Raw genomic sequence first — 22,584 nt, 5'->3', positions numbered from 1 at the left:
ATCTCATGAGGTGAAAGTTTTCTCACTTCAATATCAGTAAGAGCTAAAACGTATACATTATATTATATCATATCATATCATGCATGAAGTTTATACGAAGAAACTCTGTTTTCTCAGGATGGAAGCTGTCCAGAGAAGGATGTCAATGTGAAGTGGGAGACATTTCTTGGAATAAGGGCAGTTCGGAACTACCACATGTGAGGGGTAAAGTTGAGGGGTTTTGATTTGTTTTTAGGAATGGCATTTTGTTGACAACGCTCTTTAGACTTTGCAAAATTATCAGCATCTTCATGGACAATTCATTTCCTTGAAAACCAAGGAACTTAAAATACACTTTGCATGAGACAGTTACACTTGAAAAAAAGCACAGTTTGACTAACAGTCTTCCTGTTTGTAGCCCTAGCCCTCTGTGAAGTCTACTGAAAGCACAGAGTAAATTACACCAAAAAGGTTATTTCAAAATATTGGATTAAATGCAGACATAGATTTTTGTAGTTAGAAAAATCTCCTATTTTATGTATGCACAGCAACATCTACTGGACAAGAAGTGCAATAACATGACAAGAGTGTGAAAGAGAACCAGTTTACTTTTAAGTTGTTAATTTGAAAAGTTGAATTTTTCAAATTCTCTCTTTAGCTAAAGCATTTCAGATTTTTAAGGTAAAATAAAAACTATGATGTTAGCAAAAATTAGAGAAAACTAAAAACTGCTTCAGAGTTTTGGAAAATACAGATATTATAGTCTTGTACTTTAAAGCTCTGAATTAAAGAGTTTCAGACACTGCTATCTTCTTAATGCCTTAAAAAGAAAATAAGCTATATTCCTTTAAGCCTCAGGTAATAACTTAAAATTCACACTCTTTTACAGCTGGATTAAAGAACGACAAAAAAATTCACAGGTCTTGATTGTTTTTTTTTTTTAATCGGTGGTTTTGCTGAATACCAATCTTAAACCTTTCCTGCACAGACAGACCAAAACTATCTTGTGGTAAGAACGGTTACTGCTCACGTATGCGACTTCACCTAGAGTGATTCAAATAACTCAACTTCTTAAACTGTTGAAAATATGACATATATCTTTAACTGACAATATTTTAAGGCATACGGCTAACCTGTCAGAACTAAGAAGAATATCCCTCCAAAACCTACAAACTGAACAAGAGAAAATACAGCTTGAAATTCATATGTGGAGATTTTCTTCCCACAATTTTAAAATGTCTTGAAGACTTGAATAAGCTAACTGAATTGACCCTCTGGACCATTTTCAAAGAACTTTTCTCAAGAAACTGTAGCAATCCCCTTGCTTCCTGACTGACAATAAATAACAAGTAACATGGTAAAAAAATGTCTTCATGGACAATTAAAATTTCTTTAACTTCTGACAGAAAAACATATAAACCTTGAGTCTTAAATGTGATGGGGTGACAGATATTATTAGGTGCTCTAGAAGTCTTCTACCTTATGTCACCCTTTCCTTGTGGATTGTGGCATGCAGAACACAAAAAAAGGAACTGAGGGTACCATCCCTCCTCTCTCCCAAAGAATATTGGGGGCTTCTGAGAGCCAAAGGAGAAGAAGAAATCAAATGTATGGGGATTAATTTCTCACAATCTCAGAATATGGCCCAACAGAAGAAGAGCAGATGTACCTTAAAGACTAACAGGAAAGCTACCTCCTCCTCCTCTTTTTTAAAATACATGGAAACAATGTTTTGTTCAGACACTACATAAGATCACTGCAGTTTCCACTTGCAGTCATTTTCATGAGCACAATTTCTCAACCTTGTTTACAGTTCAAGTCTCAGTTTCTCTTACTTTTTCATTGTTCTCAGAGAAGAAAAATCACAATAACGTAATAGGTGAATCTGTTAAATCTAATTTCCAATGGTACTGTTGTCAAATATAAAGGTTATCATTTCCCTTATGAAATTAATTATTTTTGTGAAAATCAACTGCACTAAGGTTTATTTTTGATTCTACTTCCTTCACTGAATGCTATGAGTAGATGTCGTATCTATCTTTTGATTTTATCATGTACAATGAGGACCACAAATAGAATATATAATGCTCTGTATATTGTGTTCAACATAGAATATAGTATCTATTAGTATCATCATATGAAGTCGTTACGTTGATTTACAGTGACAATAAATAGAAAAACCAACTGAAAATTTAATTCTTTAATTAGTCAGAGAAAAGGAAAATGACAAGATAAGCCTCCAAATTTCCTTTTCTCAAGGTTTTAGTTTTATTTTCTACTAAAGCTGCAAAGAATAGTAGGTATCTATTCTGCTTAAGGGCAATTTTGTAGTGGAATACTGTATCTGTGAGGACTTCAGGATTTAAGCATAGCAGGACACTGTAAGCATGGCAGGATTAAAAAAAATCTCAACAAATGAAATTATACAGCAACAGTTAAACAGAGAAGTTTTTGATGCACAGACTTTCAGATTCAATGTAGAAGCTGATTCGAACAATATGTGGTGACTGGAGGAAGGGCAACATTGTGCCCATTTTTAAAAAGAGTAGAAAAGATGACCCTGAGAACTACCGACCTGTCAGCCTCACCTCTGTGCCTGGGAAGATCATGGAACAGATCCTCCTAGAAGCTATGCTAAAGCACATGGAGGACATGGAGGTGATTAATGGCAGCCAGCACACCTTTACCTGGGGCAAATCCTGTATGACCAACTTAGTGGCTTTCTATGATGGGGCAACTACAGAAGTAGACATGGCTAAACTGACAGATGTGATTTATCTGGACTTCTGTAAAGACTTTGATACGGTTCCCCACAACATCCTTCTCTCTAAATTGGAGAGATATGGATTTGATAGGTGGATTGTTTGGTGGATAAGAAACTGGTTGGAGGGTCGTACTCAAAGAGTAGTGGTCAATGGCTCGAAGTCCAGATGGAGATCCTTGACAAGTGGTGTCCCTCAGCGGTTCGTTCGTCTCTTGTGAGACCTCATCTGGAGTACTGTGTCCAGTTCTGGAATCCACGACACAGGAAGGATATGGAGCTGTTGGAACGGGTCCAAAGGAGGGCTACAAAGATGATCAGAGGGCTGGAGCACCTCTAACAGGAGGACAGGCTGAGCAAGTTGGGCTTGTTCAGCCTCAAGAAGAGAAGGCTCAGAGATCTTATAGCAACCTTCCAGCACCTGAAAGGGGCTACAAGAAAGCGAGGGAGGAACTGCTCACAAAGGTTTGTAGTGATAGGACTACGGGCAATGGGTATAAACTGGAGAGAGGCAGATTTAGGCTAGACATAAGGAAGAATTTCTTCATCATGAGAGTGGTGAGGAACTGGCACATGTTGCCCAGGGAAGCTGTGGCTGCCCCATTCCTGGAGGTCTTCAAGGCCAGGTTGGATGGGGACTCAGGCAGCCTGGTCTGGTTGGAAGTGTCCCTGGCCATGGCAGGGAGGTTGAAACTATATGATCTCTAAGGTCCCTTCCAACGCAAATCATTCTATGATTCTATGAATATGCATGGCCAAAAGCTTGCTGATTTTCCACCTGCTTAGTATTATCCCAGTTATCTCTACAGGTCTTTACAGACCTTGTGTTCAGAGTTTTTTAGGACTTAGAATGAATGAGTCCAATCTGCAGTCAGGAGGACTTCCCAGTGATAGATATGTAGATGAGGTGTGAACTACTGCCTTATCATCTACTGACAGAACAGAGAGTTCCCTTTCACTACACTTCAAGCATTTGTTTGTCTTTGTTAGGCTGGCTCCTTGGGAATATGCCATCCCTACAATTCTAACTACAGTTCTAACAACAAGGCTTGAGAACCAGAAGTGAATTCTCTAAAACAATGTAATTCTGTGACCAAATTTTAGCAACAACACAAACCCCAAAGCTATTATACTTATCTGGTAATGACTATGGTGGTAGGTGGTACACTGCCCGTAACAAATTATTAAATGTATCCTTTCAAAATCTCTTAATGGCATGCATATAAAAACTGCATGTACGAATGACTACTTTCCCCTCCCACTGTGTCTTGTATGTTGGTGTTAGATTATATTAACGTGATTACAGCTGACTGCATTTCCAGACTAGACTCTCTACGGTATGCTGGCGCATACCACTCCTGAGTCTGGGTCATTTTGCAAGTTCGATCTTGAACCCATCGTCACTTCCAAATACTTAAAGCTTGAGAAATAAGTACTCTTGTTCCAAGGAAAGGAAACAGTTTTTTTTTTTTTTTTGCATGACACAGTCTTTTACATATCTCTGTTCTTCATGCAGTTTGCCATTTCTTCAGATTACCAATGAAGGGCATTTAGGCAGCTACAATTAAGAGGTGGAACTACACAGACACTGACTCCAGCATCTGGAACACACAAAGTAACACCACGGGCAGAACTAAGTAATTCTACTGTATGCTTTTATTCTTCCAAAATTAAAAAAGCAAAGTGTCACTTCTATAGGTTAGTATTGCAAGACAGCTTTCTAATTGAAGTAGCATCTCTCAGATGTGGAAGAGTCTACATATTGTTTTATAAACCTCTCTGATTAAAATAAATCCAGTCACTTCTTCCAGTGAAATACGCTACTTCAAACATAATTATTATGGAGCTTTGTTCCTTAAGTGTAATTTATACAGAAGAATGCATACCTCACTGAACAAACTTCCATTCACATAAGAAATCCACAGCTTCCAGAAGTTGGGCAGCTGACTTACAACAAGTTTTGTCAACTTTTCAACAAATACAACTTGCTGAGGAGCTTTGTATCGCCAAGCTAAAAGGAGAAGAGAGGACAGAAAAAGTAAAATTGAAAACCTTTGTATTAATGACAAAAAATGTACTACTAGCTTGCTGCTGCTTTGTATTACACAAGTGACTATACAGTACACATAAAAACTTTCAAGTAGGAATGAAAAAACTTCAAACCGAATCCATACATGTGTACACAACTGGTACACACACAAGCTCTTTCTTCTCTTTTCATATGCTTACAAGATGCCAGCAACTATGACAACATATAAAGAATAAGCTCTCTTTTTAGGGGTATTTAATGCAACCCACCTAACAATCCACTGAAAGCAATCAAGACATTAGAAGTATCAAATGGTGAGGTAATGATGCCAAAGAAACAGGTCTGCTAGGATGGGCTAGTGCTTAAAGCAAACAATGGAAACTGGAAGATTTGCTTTATTTCCTCCCCCACCCCCCAGAAAAAATTCCATTGTGGCCTGGGGCAAGTTGCCAACCTCTCATCTTCATTTTTGTTTGTTAAAATCTTTTATCTGAAAAACAGAGGAGATTCAAACAATTAAACTCAATAAATTTATCACTAATTATATGAGATTTTTGGATGAAGAACACAATCATAACATATAACACTGCATAATCTCTCACTTCATGAATCTACCTACATTCCCGATACACCTGTTATTAAAACACATCAGGAAAATAGATCACATTTTGGCAGCAGATAACTTTTCTCAGATTCTCACATGAGGCAAAAGCAGGCTAAGGAGGAGGTAAGGAAAAAGGTGAACAGAGGCAGAAGAAAAGTACTATTTAACACAGAAATAAAGGAAACTCTGAAATACTTTTCTATAACCATCACCTTTTGCCACTGAAACTTTCTAGATTATGATATTTTAACAAAACAGGGTATCAGTAAAAAAAGTTAAGACTTATGTTTCACCTCAAGAATTAGAGTCCATTTCAGAAGAAAAAAAAGAAATCACAGATTAAAATAACCCAAACACAACAAAAACAAACAACCAAAAAACCACAAAACAAAGCCATAAAATTAAAGAGGTCCACATTTGCTGGTGTGGGGTTTTTTGTGTATAAACTCTGGTCTTTTATAAATGACAAAGTTAAAAACATGCTATTATCCTATGTAACTCTGTGGAAAAGCATAAAAATGTCAGGTGAAAGAGCTCTTTTTGTGTTTACTCTGCTAGAGAATATTGCCCACACAGACCAGGAGTTCACCAGTTAGGCAAAAATAGCTGCCTAATGACACATTATGTAACTAGTAGGCTTCACCAGAGTCTCTGTTTTATTGTGTTGGCAGCCAGTCTTCACTCTCCTTAAAGTACAGCATCCATTTGTCAAGGTGCAGGTCATTGGTCCATTTCTTTAGTGGACAAATAAACATCTTCACTACCCAAAATGTTCTTTTTCCTCATGGTCGAACGGTTTAGGGACTCTAGATAATTTTTTTTAATTTTCAAATACAAGTCACAACCAAAGCCCAAAAGCTGCAGAGAGATTCTAACACAACCGAAGTATAACTCTGCTCATAGTGACGCATCTGTTTAGGAGGCACGAAAACTTCAAAGCTCAACTAGCAAAGCTCAGAGTGTGGACAGAGGAAGTCAGAGCACTACATTTGCCAGCTTGGTGTATGACTGTCAGCAAACTAGTCTAGATCCAGTAGCAGAAAAACTCCTCTTATTAACATAAAGTCTGACTCTGCCAGGAAGCTGTTCCAACACTGTTATAGCAACAAGGGCTCTGTAACACCAACAAATCCCAAATTCTAACCAAAAAAATTCAGCTTCTTTGAGAAACCATTTCACCTTTGCCAAAAGCTCCAGCACCAATTCAAGATTACAACCAGAGATATTTGTTCTTCACTGGAAAAATATTGGCAAGATTTAATTTCATGTATGAAATTCTTTTACCGTCCAGGAAGTGTGTTTCAGGCCCAGTCCCGAGCCTGCAGACAGTAGATATTTATTAGAATAATCTACTGCACATCATGTCAAACGGACATTCTGGTCATAAATTCAGGATATTTTGACTTTGTTGCTAGAGAAAGCTCCAATCTATATTAAAGCAGAAATTTTCTTTCATTCTATTTATTCTATTTCAATCTGTGTTCTAATGTCCTAAAGAGAAAATCAGAGCCATTGTTTACATACCCTTATATTGTTTACATACCCTATATGCTCAAGCAAGAGCTGAACTTGAACTGAAACTACAGCTTTGAATTCAAACTAATTTGTTCAAACAATCTCAAGCAATCACTGCCAATTACACTGGGAAAAAACCCACATCAAAACACCAAAAAAACTTCAGAGATGCCATTCCTCAAATTTGCTAAAAAACAATAGCATGCAGAAGCAACCTGAAAATATAGCACATCATAGCATATTTGGATTGACAGTTCCTGCATAGGTATCATAAGTGGTTGGTTTGCTTTGGCTCTTCACTCAAGAAGAGTTTTCAGCTGTTCCTAAGCACACAGTGGGCATGTGCACCTAAGTACCAATGAACTCAACTCAGAGGCAACTCATTCTAACTCCACAGTCTTTGCAGCAGATTATCACTATGGTCTGAACCTCCAGTTTTCCTTTGAATCTTGGTTTAAACCAGTGGCTCCAGAATCTGCAGTTTGCTGAAGACTTACTTCTTCCAGTTTGTGAAAGGTTATGGATCCATAATTAAGACGCTAAAAGTAGAGATAACTGATTGAATTGGAACTACCTTCCCTGGATGCAACCATTTAAGCAGACACATGCAAAAGAATTCAAATAAGGAAAAAATAAACTGGATTTTGGATGTTGCTTCCTCCATCGTGTGGCACATGCATTCTCAGAGGACAGTATCCAACAACCACCAGCGATTTACTGGTTTGCTCTGTAACACCTGTTAATCAACTGCATGCAAGGTTTTGGCCCAAGAAAGGACAAGGGTAACAGTAATACAGTGATGTAATTACTTGGTATACATGTGTATTTTGAAGAGCCTGTGTAGTTCGCATTTTGAAATGCAAACATTCAACCCTAAACTGTGATATAATTTGTTTTGCCTGTGAAGATACACTGCGGCAGCACAAGAATACAAAATTCTCATTATTCTTTATTCCAAATTCCTGAAAGGTTCCTTTTATTCCTCTTCTTGCTCAAAAAAAAAAAAAAAGATATTTATAGATGTTTTTTCAAGAAGTCCACAGAATTGGGAGAAGAGTAACATCAAAGCTGTCCAAAGCCAGAAAGTTCTTCATAAAAACCCACTTTCTGCAAAAAAGTACTTTGTTAAGAAATGACCTATCCTGTGAAAAACAGGTTTTCTGTCTCCTGTGACAGCACTTTTAAAAGACTCCTGAGATTAATTTGTTTGTACAAGAGTGCTGAAGACACAGAGGACACACAAAGGCTCTGTTGGTTGTGGAAACACTGCTCAAGCTAAGTTACACACCTTACTTCCCCTTCTGGGTTTACAGAATTAGAGAACAAGGCCCATATATGTGAAGTCACACAGAGAGAGTAAAATGTAAGGACACCCATCCTAGCAAACACCTGCTAGGAAAAAGTATAAACAACAGCAAAACATGGTAGGCAGTAGATTGCCATGTATACCAAAAAACTTGTGTTTTTGTAGAAAATAACACTCTTATTACCTTGACTACATTTTAAGCAGCAGATTTCAGCAATGAACCACTCTTTCCTTGCAAGAAAACCACAGAGAACCCCTTCAGTAAGCAATGGTAATGCATGACAAGAAAGAATTTTGTTTGGTAACACATCAAAACAAACACAGAATGTAGGCTTCTGTTTGAGTTTTTTTTACTACACTGCACACTGAACATAGGGAACTGCAGCTTTGTAAGCTTTTCCAAGAAAAACAGATGCCTACCATCATCACGGCCAGACTGAAAGCTGCTGCCCCTTTTCAATGAAGCAGTTTGACCAAGATGTCCAATTGGTGATGGACGCACATCACTGTCCAGGTCTAACATGGGGCTATGCAGCAATGAGTTACCTAAGAGAGAGGAAAAAAAGTTACAATGATTTTGCACATCAATTGACATGAAACTGTATGCTGCATGTGGAATTCTAATTTAATTCAGAAGTGATAAAAGAAAAAAGTTAACTAGCAAAAACATTCTTCATCTTGCTTATTTAAACTGTTTGTTCATCTACATCAACACTATTCAATAACACCACTACTGATTCCTGTAGCAAAGCCAAAACCACAAGTACCGTGCAGGAAATACCATTCTTTTGTCTGTATGTTTCTCTGGTTTTACTTTAATTAATGCGGTACAATTAGTTTCTTGAAAACCATGGATAAATACGCATTTATGCCATTAGTGACACAGCACACACTTTTCTGGTGTATGTCTAAATATACTTTTCAATAGCAAGTTTCTTGTGCCTCCAGGTGAAGCAGTTAAGGGCAGAGTGTTCAACTACTACTTAACTGTTAGACCTGTGCAGAGTTCAGGTAGAAAGAATCCATTCATCACGAAGCAGATGAATGAATGAAATTGCATGCTTGTGCGTGTCTGTAAAACACCCCACACTTACACATATCCAGAAACAGACAAAATATTTCCCAGTGAACCAGTTACTGTTACCGAATAATCATTTTCTTCTTTGAGGGCCTATCCATATGTAGGTCACTTCTCATTAGTCCTGTGCAATGATCTAATCTGATGGAGGTGGATACTTGGACTCTAAGGTACGTTTTGGAAAACAACCATATCAATAAGCAGACCATTCTGATTTTTTAATGTACCGTAACACTGCCAATATTTCTTTTAAAGTCTAAATTACCACTTCATGCATTTCACCATACAGATACATTTCTGAAAATAACCATCACAAATTCAGCATTGGCCAACTAAGCTGTAACTGTAACAGCTAAATTTAAAATAATCACAATTCACATAAATATAAAACAGTCCGGGTTAGAAGGGACCTTAAAGATTATCTGGTCCAACCTTTGGTGGGAAAGGGAGCCTAGGTGAGATTATCTAGCACCCTGTCCTGTTGAGTCTTGATCTATCATGTCGCTGGGCAGGTTGCTTCTGTGATTCATTTTTCTTACAGCAAAGAAAATTTTTTCTTATAGTAACATGAAACCTTTTCTGGTAATTTATGCTGAATTTTGTAGTGAGAGTCTCAGTGTTTGAGTTTATATTGCTTGACCTTTTCCATCAACATCTATGTTCACTTAAAATAACAGGAAGGCCATACAATAAGAGCATGAGACGCAGCATTGCAATACTTAGATTCAAGACTAACACAAAGTAAAAGGATTTGAAGAATAATTATTCTGAATTTATGATGCTGTCAGACCAGTATTGCAGTAAAGATATACCTAGTCACTTTACTTCAACAGCTTAAAGAGCAATATTAAGTACTGTGAAACTTCTTGCAAACTTCCAATAGGTGACAGCATTGGGTTTTAGCTTCTTTTGAAAGTTCTTCCTCCCATAACACTTCAACAGCTTTTAAAGAGCTTTCCTATGGCCTTTCAGTGTGGCCTCGCCAAGGCATTATCATTATTGAGCTAACTCCAGTCACCTTACTACTGTTTGCAGTACACAACACCTAAGTAAATAAATCCATTTGCTATGTAGTTCACAATCACAACAGACACTTTGCATAAACCAACTTGGTGAACCCATCTGTGCTATCTTTAGCCTGTATGATGATTCTGTTGACTATTTGAATCCTACACCATTTATTAAAAATAACTGATCTTCATAATACCTTTAAAATTGATGAGTTTTCAGCACTATGGACTCTGCTACCGTGATTTAAGTATATTACCCATTGTCAGCATGGAGAATTTCTAAAAGGAGTCTGAACAAGAATTTGTGGGAAGACTTTTCCTTCTGAACAAACTAAAAATACAGAATAATAAACTAAAACCCTAAAGCTATCAGAAGATTTTAAAGTAGGTATGTATGCTGCAAGTGCAAATAGTTATCTATGGACACACACTATGCAGCTGCTCATGCAAACAGACTTACGCAAGGTCACACATCTTTTTTGACTTCTAAAACATATCTTAATTATTACAATTTACAACATTAATTTCTGTGAAAACATTCCAGCAAGCTTGCAGAATGAAGTAAAACAAATAAAAAATTCTTCCTCTCTAGAGGAAAAAAATCTATACGTATCTTATAGAGATTCTATCCAGAATAAAAATAAAATTGCACAGAAGACCCTGAAAAATTTTAAGTGACTCACATAGTTCCCCATAAGAATTTGACTTTGAGATTCTACATGTCTGCATTTTATTTGGGTGAAAAAAAAAAAAATTGCATCAAATCAGAATTGTGTTTCTAGATAGGACAAACTAAAAAAAACCCACAAAACTAAACAAAACCCCAGAAGTGCAGCAATACTATCTTCACAAAAACTACAATCAGAAAAAGGCATGATATACTACAACTTCTCTCTTTGATGTCTTCACACAGAATTTAGGCTCTCACCCTTCAAACAGCTTGTTAATATGAGGAATTTCTTGTAAACAGATGGTTTCTAAAAATGACAGTGCCAATTAGATCTCAGAATTAAGAAAAACAGACACGCTTACTAAAACATCTTAATGTGAATTAGTTCGATTAAAACCATTTGCCTGAGGTAGCTGAAAACTCTGTATTGCTGCTGATACACCAACCTCATGCTGCCCAAATGGTTTATATATTCACCAGCAACAGCAAACATGTAAAGAATACTCTCTTGTTCCACCAGAAAAACCACATCATCAGTTTGCAGCCATACCAGGAAAAGAAAGTTTAACATGAACTAATTTCTTAATTGGTTCTCTAGCATTACAAGCAAGTATAACACAGCAGCAGGGAACTACAACAGCACATATACCCTCAGGACTAATAAACATCTGGACTACGTTAGCAAAGCTGATTTTGCTTCCACTCGACCAGAAGATAGCGCTTGAAGACTGCACACTAACGCATAAATCTTGTAAAAAAAGTGAGAGTTAACTTACAAACAATTTTTCTCCCATCCTGACTTGTTCCCTCTCTGGAGCCAGAAGTTTAAATTTAGCAGCTTAAATTTAGCAGTATAATGTAATACAATGAATTAATATTAGTGTGAACTGTAGACAATAATATTTATAAAACTAAATAAACTACAGGAATAATCATTTAGTGCCTCTTCATTATTTGACTTATGTACCATTTCTACATTCTTAGATCCTGAATATAGGATAGCAACAATCTAAAGTTTCAGGAAATTAACTTTTTACTGTACTAAAAGGTTTCAAGATGTAGTATAAACAGCATGAACACTACATCGTTGGCAGATCATACTTTTTCTGAAAAATATACTGCATCTTTGAAGTTACAGAAGTATTTTTTTCCAAAATACAGCATCTACATGGAGCATATCTGTCAGTGACTCCAGTGCCAAGTGTATATTTAACCAAGGAAACACAGGAAAAATAAATGTACTACATTCTCTTCTACCAAATAGTTACGACAAAATAAGTACAATCAAAGCCCTATTGCAACTGTAATATCATGAGATCAAAATAGAAGTATTAACATCGCTTTAATTTTTTTTATAAAAGTATTTTTACTAGGTTTCAACTTTTTATGCACAGATATTTTAAAGGTATGTACAATTAAATAAAAATATTCAGATACTGTGTGAAATATGAATATTTCAATGGTTTTGTTCAGACTGCTTCTGTTCTCATGCATTAAGATCTGACCAAAATAAGGATCTGAAAAAAAATCAGTGCAACGTTTTTTGAGGTCATTTACTTAATTTGTGCTTTCACTTTCTGTAAATCAAATGTCACCTGTGCTGACCCCTGATTGCAGGTTTTCTCTAAGTTTACCAGTAGTGGAGTTATTGTAGGGTACTTACATGCCTATAGCAACTATGGTTCACACACATACCTCGACCTCATTTTATGAGATATTACCTGCACACACCATGTTGCAGTCTCAGTGAAAAAAGACAGCAGACATGCAGTTTGCCTAAAATGGATTCTTCCATGATCTGCAAACTAGTCAATTATTTAAATTTTTAAAAGCAGCTCTATTTTCTTATTTCAAAACCATTACCAAAGTGAGTGTAAAAATTGCTCTGCAATGCCCATTGCTCCACAACTCTACTTGTTTCTCCCCTACTCCCCTCACCATCTGACAGGCAGAGGTTTCTTGGGGAAGTCACACATCTCTTGCTTCCCTTCTGTAGCCCATCCTCAGCCACTCTGCATTTCTGCCAGGCCAGTGCATCACTTATGTGACTTTCAGTGAAAGCTTTTTACAAAAGCTACTGGTTGTCCAGGGAAAAATATAGTCCCAGTACTTTTTGCAGTGACAAAGAAAATTGTTAACAAGTGTTCAGCTTCAGGCTGAGTAGTTTTTCAAAGCCATTTTCCATGTTAAGTCAAACACCAGTCAATACACAAACTACATGTATATATGCAGCATGTATATAAGTAAGATTAAATTTTTTAAAAAACAACAACCCTACAGTTGTACAATCAGGTGAATACAGTTATTGTATTCTTTCATCCATTATATATCTCAGAGTGAATTTTCTCACAGGCTACAATAGCAAGGCAAGGCTGATCTATAGCCTCCGGACTCTCTGAAGGGCGGCAGACTTCCTTACCACCCTTAAAACATCTTTGAACATTTTTTCCTGTGCACAGCGGGCCCTTGTCCTGTGCTACAGCCTGACCACCCACTGCTGCTTGTTGACCAAACACACAGCGCCTGGAGCCCGCACCGACACGACCAGGATAACATTCCTTTCAAGGACACCGCACTGAGAATTTCAATTTGTCTAGGCAAGACGTTAGGCGAGCAGGAGAAATTACTCAAAAATTAACCTGCTCAACAGATGAATGACTGCATTTTACTCTCTTTCCTGAGCATCTTTTCTTTCTAACCCCACATCTATTAGGAACCTGACATTTTAAAAAGATGAAGAAGAAAATGAGTTGTATTTCTAGCAGAGAGATGACTGTGGAAGATAAAAATTGCTGCATTTAATGGAAAAACGGGTTTTGGAATACATTATAAAATGAATGCTTTTTAATCTTAAGGCTAGTCTTTGTCATACTAAATTTATTTACAATGAAACTATTTTTCAGTTTACCACACAAAAAGTAAGCAGGCTTATTATTTCTGGTGGTGGTCTAAGTATTTCACAGCCTAAGGGGAAGTCTTATTGTCAGTCCTGCAGGACAAAAAGTACTGAAGCAAGAGCCAAACATTTCAAGTTCAGCACATTAATTAAAACAATATTATTTAACTAGCACTATCTCCAGCATTATGACATTATGACCTTCAGCAACTTTGAAAACAACCAGCTTTTACTTAGCTGCTTGAATAAGGACTTAAAACACTAGAGCAGCCACCAAGGTACAATTCTGGCCACAGAAAGAGTTTCACTTCATCCTCAGTAGTACTAATCTTTTCAATTTTGACTTTAAACTATCTGTGCTCATTTTTAATCACAATATTTACTGTCATTATATTACTTTAAATATAAAATTTAAATATTATTTGAAGTATTATACAAAATAAGAATGCTCTTCAGAGAACATCAGATTCCAACAAAAATTCTAAATAATAGCAAAGTTATAGACACAGGTGGCAAAAGAGGAAAACAAATCCAGTGTCAAATTTAGCAATAATTAATTTTCATTTATTTATTTATTTATTTAAAAATTAATAACCCATTAAAGATTTGCTTGACATCTGCTGTCAAAAGGGTATTTCTACTATGGACAGGGGATGTGGTTTAGACATGAAATGGCTCCCAGCTGCAAGAAGTCTTCTTCCAGATGTACAGTAAGCAAAGGCAATGGAAAAGAACCAGCTGCTAGGATAACAAATTGAAAAGGCCCTTTTGACACAAGCCCTGCCGGCCTGTCTGATCTAACAAAGATGGATCATTCATTGCAAGGTGAATAGAATGTCAGTGTGGCACAGAAGAAAGATCAATGTGATCTAAGCATCCATCTCTCCCCTTCACACTATGTACAGCTGCTGTTACTCTGTCAGAGAAAAACCCTTCATAGTTTTTTACAGTATCTGGAGAGCTGTGCATCATACTCAGAGTGCTATAAAAATTGTGGGTTTTTTCCAGCAGTGAGAACTACAACAAAAATCACAATGACCGAACTAGTATACTCCTATTTCAAGACCTGTCTCCATGTTAGGAACTTTAATAGCTTGCATATTATGTATTTTGCAACTCAAGGGGCAGCAGAAAGATCCCCCTACAAATGTGTTAGCATTTTCATCTACAGCTTTATTTTCGGGAAGGTATTACCAGACAGCTGATTTGCAATAATGTTACATAATATCTCAGAAAGTCCTCTTGAGAAGTAAAGACTTCTTCAGCCACTTTTAGGATAACTGGATTAGAGTTCCTATGCATTTTAGCTCAAAGGGTCACGAAACCTACTAAGCCACTATTAAAGTCTAAGCAAATAACCACTGGCCACATAAAAAACAGTCTTAACCTCCATAGCTTCTTTCCCTGATACTCATGTTAAGAATCTCATTGCTTAATTCATTTTGGCTATCTGCCCAGTGTCCCAGGCAAATTTTAAACTAAACCTCATTTATTTACATTTATTTTCATGTCGTTTTACGTCATTATATCCCCCATGTTTCCTGTACTCGAAGAAGTCTGGGAAGCATAAACCATAGTGAAAAACTAAACTTATGCCCTAATAACTGAGGAAGTGCCAAGCAAAGTTAAAAATTACAAATATATAAAATCTTAATTGAAGGAAACTATTTACTATCCAGGTACCAGTTTTGAAAGTCCCCAGACTTTTACAAATCATAAGTTCAAAAGAAGCAATTCAGACTTTAGCCAATACAAGGCATAAAATACTAGTGCAATTCAGCTTATCATTCAACTATGTCTTGCTAGAGATTTAAGAAATACTGTTTAAGTGAGCAGATTTAAGTGAGTTCTTCCATGTTAAGCTCTATATTCATAGCCTTCAAAAATGCTCTTTTTCCTGCCTATTCAGCCTCATGCATCTCCCTCTCTCTAACTTAAGTACATACAAAGTAACAGCAGCAAACTTGTTCTACCTACTTCAGGTCCTTCCAGCAATAGTGGGATGCAATCCGATTTATAGAAGTAATCCATTGTTGTTTCAGGAAACAGCTTTGTAACCATAAAAAAACCAAAGGTTCAAGAACCAATAAACAACTGCCTATTCCATTAGTAAAGCAGATAAACATTAAGTAGAAAATATAAAAAGTTAATAAATTCATATATTCACCAGCTTTACTATGCCAGCAGAGCTAGAGCTCCAGTTGGTTGCACATGGGTTCCATATCTACAGCTGCATCTTTAACGGAAGAGTCTCACCATCAAAGAAGCAGGAGAATGGTTTAATGTGAGGAGATGAGCATGGGAGCCTTGTGACTTGGGAATTCTCTGTACTGCCTCATACTTCCACTATGAACTTGGCTATGTTGTTTGGTCTCTTTGTTCTGGCTGCTCATACTTGAGAAGAGGAGAAATTTTGATCTGCTGTCATATATGCATACTCACTTCTCCTTAAAACACGTGGGCTTGGATTTCAACAGTTTCTCATCATATGAGCATCATTTGCCTGGATTTTTTTACCTCAAAAATGAGAAAGTTCTGCTATGGCTATACAGAGCAGGCTAAAGGCAATCAATGATGGGTGAGTAACAACAATCATATGTGAACGTGTAATGAAACATTAATATACATAATTCAAGACTAACTAGCAAAACAACAGGGTTGCTTAAGACTGAGAGGAAACAGTACGTTAATACTCATACAGAGATATAACTCAAGAGAAATACACTCCAAAATGCTGCCCCATTCTACTCGTACCTGTTGAAATTAATGCAACCAACTAGCTAATAATCAGAATACTTCACCTTTTATGATTAATAATTGTCTACTGAAATCAAAGGAAACACTCAATTGAATAATTTGCTGTTGGTAGCTGTCAGCCTTTAAGCTACACTGCCAAATAATCTGACAAAGCTTAGCATAGCTTGATATATCTTTCAGTTTTTTTAAATAATATTATCACAAGTTCAATTAACTGAAAATAGACAATATTCGAAACACACAGGACTTCTAGTAACCCCTGAAATGTATTCTGGGAGAGAACTCAAAAGATGATTACAGCCCTCTAAATTTGCCATACTTACTTCTTTCAGGCTGCCTCAGTGATCATACCACGCCATGACACTTCACAGTTCTAGGACATGCATACAACTGCAGAATTTTTCTAGCAAATGGAGTTAGCCTCTAGTAATATACAAGCACAGCAGCTTTTTTCTTTTAAAACACACACAAAACCCAAAACCCCAACTTTTCATGTGGTAGTATTACTGAGAGTGAAGGATTCACATTTAGATAAAAATTTATCTAAGTAAGCATGTATTTAAATGTCTCAAGTATGCAATTTTCTGAAGGCAACTTCAACTGCCTCAGCATGCACATGAGCCCACTCCACTCTTCAACTATGCTTAGGAAAGCCTTGGAAGTATAGTGATTAACAAGAAAGCAATCATTAGACAAAGTAGAAAAGCAGATTTACTTTTCATCAGTATTGGGGATTTGTCCTGACTCCCATTATGATGAGATGATACATCACTAAATCTCTCAAAGAAGATCTGAGAAGATGCTATTTCTATATAAGAAAAATGAAATAATTTCAGTTATAATGACTAAAGGATCAAACTCCTAGAAGTATGGAGACAACTGGAACAATTTTGTCCCACAGAGAGTACTGTTGGCTTGTCAGATTAGCGACTGAATTTGAGCAAGCTCTCCTTAGAATTCACTTACATCTGGGGTTTAGCAAAAAATGGCAACACTATCCTGCCCTTCTTGAATACATCTTGTCTAACAAATAAATTGAAGAACATTTACTGTTTGTCAAAACAGCTACAAAAAACCTGTCCAGAGCGTCTAAATAGAGTTTTCAACAAAGACTTTCCAGGTAAGAAAAGCAAAGGTCTAATTTCAAATCCATTTCAGGCAGTAAAATCCATGCATACTGACTTAGGACACAGCTTTGCATTGAAAACTAATAAAATAGCAGCAAAATGCTCTGCCACAAGCTCTGTTGAAACCTGAAAAACTGTGCATAAATACCAAAGTAGATACAATCTGCTACTGAGGATTAAGTTTACTATGCTGAAAATGTTTGACTCAGCCAGTTTGAACCCAAAGAATCACAGTCAGCAGAACTAAGCTAACAGCCAGAAATGGTTGGTATTTTCAAGATGGAACTGTAATTGTTGTCTGCTTATTCCATTACAACATCCATACACAATATGAATATCACCATCAGCCAGAAACAGTGTCTATTATTGCCGTTGAAAAGGAAAACCTAGTAAAAGATCTAATGCCCTTTTCATTAGAGTATCAACCTTATGACCCATCTCTTCCTCCAAATGCTTGATACACAAAATCTTTTTTGGAAGCATGTTTTAAATGAAGGACTTTAAATATTTGAAAATGTACTGCTATTTTCTCTTAAAAATACCCAGTGAATTTAAGAACATATAAATCACATTTCTGTCTTAAGTTGATTAGATTCCTCAAAGTCTTGCATAACCAATTTGATATCTCTGAGTAAAAGCCCACACTTTTCCTGTTTGAAAAGCATACATCTATTAAAGCAGATTGAAATACATTCCATGTCTCTGATCACAACCAGCACTCTTCTACTTGGCAGCTAATACCAATTCTTCCAAGTTTTCTTTTTTCTTCCTCTGTCTGGTGTATGCCAAAATTAAAGATCTATGAAAAGGAAAACCCACATTTAGGAACCTTCCTTTGTCCTACTAGATACTAAATGAGAAATTCCATAAACTTCTTGATACTTCTTAATACTTCTTCAGCATTTTACAATCTGCACAAAACTACATTAGTAAGGACCACATAAAAGGTTGGAAGAAAAGCCTTGAAATTTTATGAGATGTTTAATAAAAATGATAAAATATTAGCATTTGTCTTGCATATGCATTAAATATTAACTTTAATACATACCATTAATTAATATTTACTGTCATTCAAGTTATCTAAATTCCCTCTTTTGTGAGCCAAACAGAGCCTTAATATAATATAATAGCCCCTTTTATATTAAGGCTGAAGTAAGCAGATTTGCCTCAAGAAAAACACCAGACAGGTTGAGATTTTCAAGACAAGCCTATGAATTTAGACACATTTTCCATTCATTTAATGGAGCATGCATATCAAAATTATACAGACTACCACAACAAAAAAAGTCTTGAGCATCTAGTATGTCCCTGTTTTTCTTGCTAAGAGTCTGAGAGCTATACAACATTTTGCAAGTGAGCGGAGAAAAAGAAATCTAGAGTTGTTAACTGAGGCCATTTTTACAAGTGAAGTGTTGCTCCCAATAGCTTTATGTTGAGGGAGTGGAAGGGTGGTGTCTCAGGATTTTAGTGAGGAAGGAAGATTAGGAGCTTTTAGAAATGTTCTGAATTTTGACCAAAAGGCCAAGAAACCAACCTGGTGCTCCAGCTGACTCCGCAGAACTCCACACTGTGTTGTGAAACAAAGATGGCCTATGCATGCTTTAAGCTAAATTTTACTGACTTTACTGTCATATATGATGCACCTCCTGACCTCTATACCTGATCTTGTAACCTCTGCTACAGAGAGTTTAAGCCTCCTGCAGTAATTTTACAGCACATTTCTGCAGCAGTTTCAACTCAGTAATAATTTTTGTGGTTTCTCAGAAGAAAAGACGTTATTTGGTTTGGGATGCATATGCATTAACACTAAACATGGGAGTTACCTAAAAGCCAAGAGAGGCCAGATTCCAATATGCCTACTCATTTCAGAAACAGAAGCAAACTTGATAAGACTTCCTGAGAAACAAGGCACTGCTTGTCATTTTCTAATTTTAAAACCCACTTTTCAGATTTTACTACTAGAAATGCCAGCCCAATAGCCTCCCACCTATTCCCTTTCAAAAATACAATAATGTGACAGATCACATTACTTGGTAGCTAAGATGCTGCCACACCTGAAAGCAATACCCAAGAGCATAGATTTCTTTGAGGAGCAACGCTGGCAAAGATAAAGACAGAATACAACTAAGTACTCATACTGGCCTTAGTATAATATTGTTTAAATATCCCATTTGTCCAACTCATAGGTCCCTGCCTCAACAGTGCCATCTGAATTTTGAAACTGCACCGGAACAAAGAACAAGAGAGTGCTATATTATCATTCATTACATATCAAGGAATTATACATTATTCAGTTATGTCTCGCTGTCCTGTATATCCATATATTAACAGTTTATCTTGTGACAAAGAAATCTAACTGGCAGATTCAGACAACCCAAACTTCACATGACCACAAAGTATTTTGAGAGGACAGTAAACTTCAGATAAATTATTGAAATTTAATGCTTTTCCATGTAAAGAGCTTAAAAGCTATAAGTTAAACAAAAATAAAACTCCAACTGCTGTTTTATTTTTATAATAAAGAAAAAAAATACAAGTCAGTATTCAACTTTGTAAAAAGCTATCAAAATTGATGGGAAGAAAGCCCAAATATAATTTGTACACTAAAACTTGTCAAATAAAAGGCAATGCCAAATTCCTAAGTGTCAAATATATATATATACACGAAACAAAAATATATCCTTGCCTTTTTGTCCTTTAACACAGCTCTCCTTACAGTTGTGCATGAGCTGCAGAATCCACTGATGTTGAGCACCAATGCACTGCCAAGCAGGGTCCCCGGGCGCATGAAGATCAGAAAGATATCTGTAAAAACCAGTCCAAAAATCACAGTTCTGACTCGACACACTGAAGGCCTCATTAAAACAGAGTAAAGATGTGCTAAGAAATACTTGCCTTTTTTTTTTTTTTTTTATATATATAATTTCAAAAATTCAAGAATAGCTGCTAGATACACTCCTACCCAATGCAAACACAAGCTCTGGATTCTCCCTTTGTCATCTAGTAAGGCAAAATTCCATTAAAAAAAAGGTGTAGAAATAAACAAAGTCATATTTATTTAATAGTACATTAATCTGTATTTTCGGTTGTGCCTCTAGTAAAGTACTTGGGAAACTAATCTCTATCTGGCAAGGTTGCAGTTCAGTACTTGCATGTTTCACTTGGAATAAGTGATGACATCTCAAGCACATAAAATATGGTATTTTTCTTCCCACTTTATATGCCCTGATTGTATCATCATGTAATGTTAACAAATAGGAATTAATTTTTGGCGGCACATTAATTTTAGTACACGCATGCACAAACAAATGTAAACCAAGCTCCTGGTTAGTGGAGGTTTTTTTTTGGCATTAGGATGTGCACAGAGTCTGGAAAAAAAAAAGGGGGGGGAGGGGGAGTGAGGTAATGAAAAGGATTGGGGCTCCCAATACACCAAAGCAAAACACCCTCTGGCATTCAGGACTTTCTTGACAACAGAACATTCAAAAGAGGATTTTCAAAAAGCTGTAGCTGCTCTAATATTTAATGCGCTCCATTACTTCTGCATTAATGAGACTCAGGACAGATTAAAAAATTCAAGATGCTCAAGGTGAAGAACACTGATTATCTCACCTTAAGCAGTGCAGGGAATCTTAACTCCTTCACAACAGCTGTATTACTACAATAATACCTAATTTGAATTAGGACTATTTTGCAAAATTCTGTCTAAAACCGAGTACTATCTGCAGTACTTGAACAAAAAATGAACTGTCAAAGCAGGTGTGGTTGGAAGGATGAGAACAATACCTGAACAATCATTTTTACAGGTTGACATTTATAAACTATGAGCTCGAGTCCTTTCTCAGTGTTACAGGAGACTTTAGTCTTTGCAAAATAAAAAAAAAATACCATTGGCCTTGGAAAAAACATATCTACTTGGCTCTTAAGTGATACAGTAAGCTGATTCTGAACAGTGTAAAATAATTATCAATTTACACGCCATAATAAAATGAGAGGAAAATATGAATTGAAGCCTAATTATAAAGACAAACATTGACTATCTGAGGTGGAAAACCACAGGATTTCGGGTCTTGCTCAGCTGTAGACATTGGAGACATAGAAAACAAACACAGCATTGAATTAAAAATGAATCTCAAACCCAGCAGGTTTTATGCAAATAATTTTACAATTAGGATTTTGTTAATCTCCTCTTAGCTGAAGTGCTCTGAAGAAAGTTTTCTTCACACCTTCCCTCCAGAAAATTTACACTAATATAACCATATTAGCATATCTAGAGCAGTGAAACTAATTAAATCGCTTTGTATGCTGGGATTCTGTTAATTCATTAGAACCAAATTTTTCCACATCTGTCCACTCCCTGTTCTCCTTATACTCTCATTATACTGTTCCATGTGTGGAATACATTTAGTAGTTACGTTAACACAGTCTGCTTTAATGTAGGCTGGGATATTTTTAAAAATTCAACACTTCAAGGTAAGAGGGTAGAGAAAAACTAAAAAAACCCACCCCAGAATCAAACACACGTGTAAGTCTGACTCTTCAAAAAAATCCTTAGAAAAAGTCATAAGACTTAGATAAAGTCTTAGACTTAGATAAAGAAGCTGCTCCTTAAGGTTTTCAACATTGACATAGAGAGGAAACAGTAGTGTGTTCTTCAAAGACACAAAACACTTCACTACTCACCTTTAAAACGCACTTGCAATAAACAGGTAATACCTATGTAGCACCCAGAAGAATAAAAAGCACTCAACATGAAAGTACACTGGTCATTGTCCTCATAAACTGTAAACGAACCTGAGATACCAATACCACACTTTGTCCTGTGTGACTGGGCATACAAAATATCAAAGAC

General features: G+C 36.4%; 1 protein-coding gene across 1 annotated transcript in view; it reads right to left on the bottom strand.

Moving 5' to 3' along the window:
- The window catches only part of EXOC2 (exocyst complex component 2), a 130,872-nt gene that overhangs the window by 57,131 nt on the left and 51,157 nt on the right, over positions 1–22,584 (bottom strand). Inside the window, exons 11-13 of the mRNA XM_054058920.1 lie at positions 20,419–20,537; positions 8,615–8,740; positions 4,627–4,751 (exon numbers count right to left, since the gene is read on the bottom strand). Coding sequence (XP_053914895.1) covers positions 4,627–4,751; positions 8,615–8,740; positions 20,419–20,537 — 370 coding nt within the window. The remainder of the gene's footprint in view (positions 1–4,626; positions 4,752–8,614; positions 8,741–20,418; positions 20,538–22,584) is intronic.

This window comes from Cuculus canorus, chromosome 2 (assembly GCF_017976375.1).
Source record: "Cuculus canorus isolate bCucCan1 chromosome 2, bCucCan1.pri, whole genome shotgun sequence".
Lineage (NCBI taxonomy): Eukaryota > Metazoa > Chordata > Aves > Cuculiformes > Cuculidae > Cuculus > Cuculus canorus.
The sequence above is the reverse complement of the archived record's forward strand: the minus strand, read 5'-3'. Positions and strand labels throughout refer to the sequence as shown.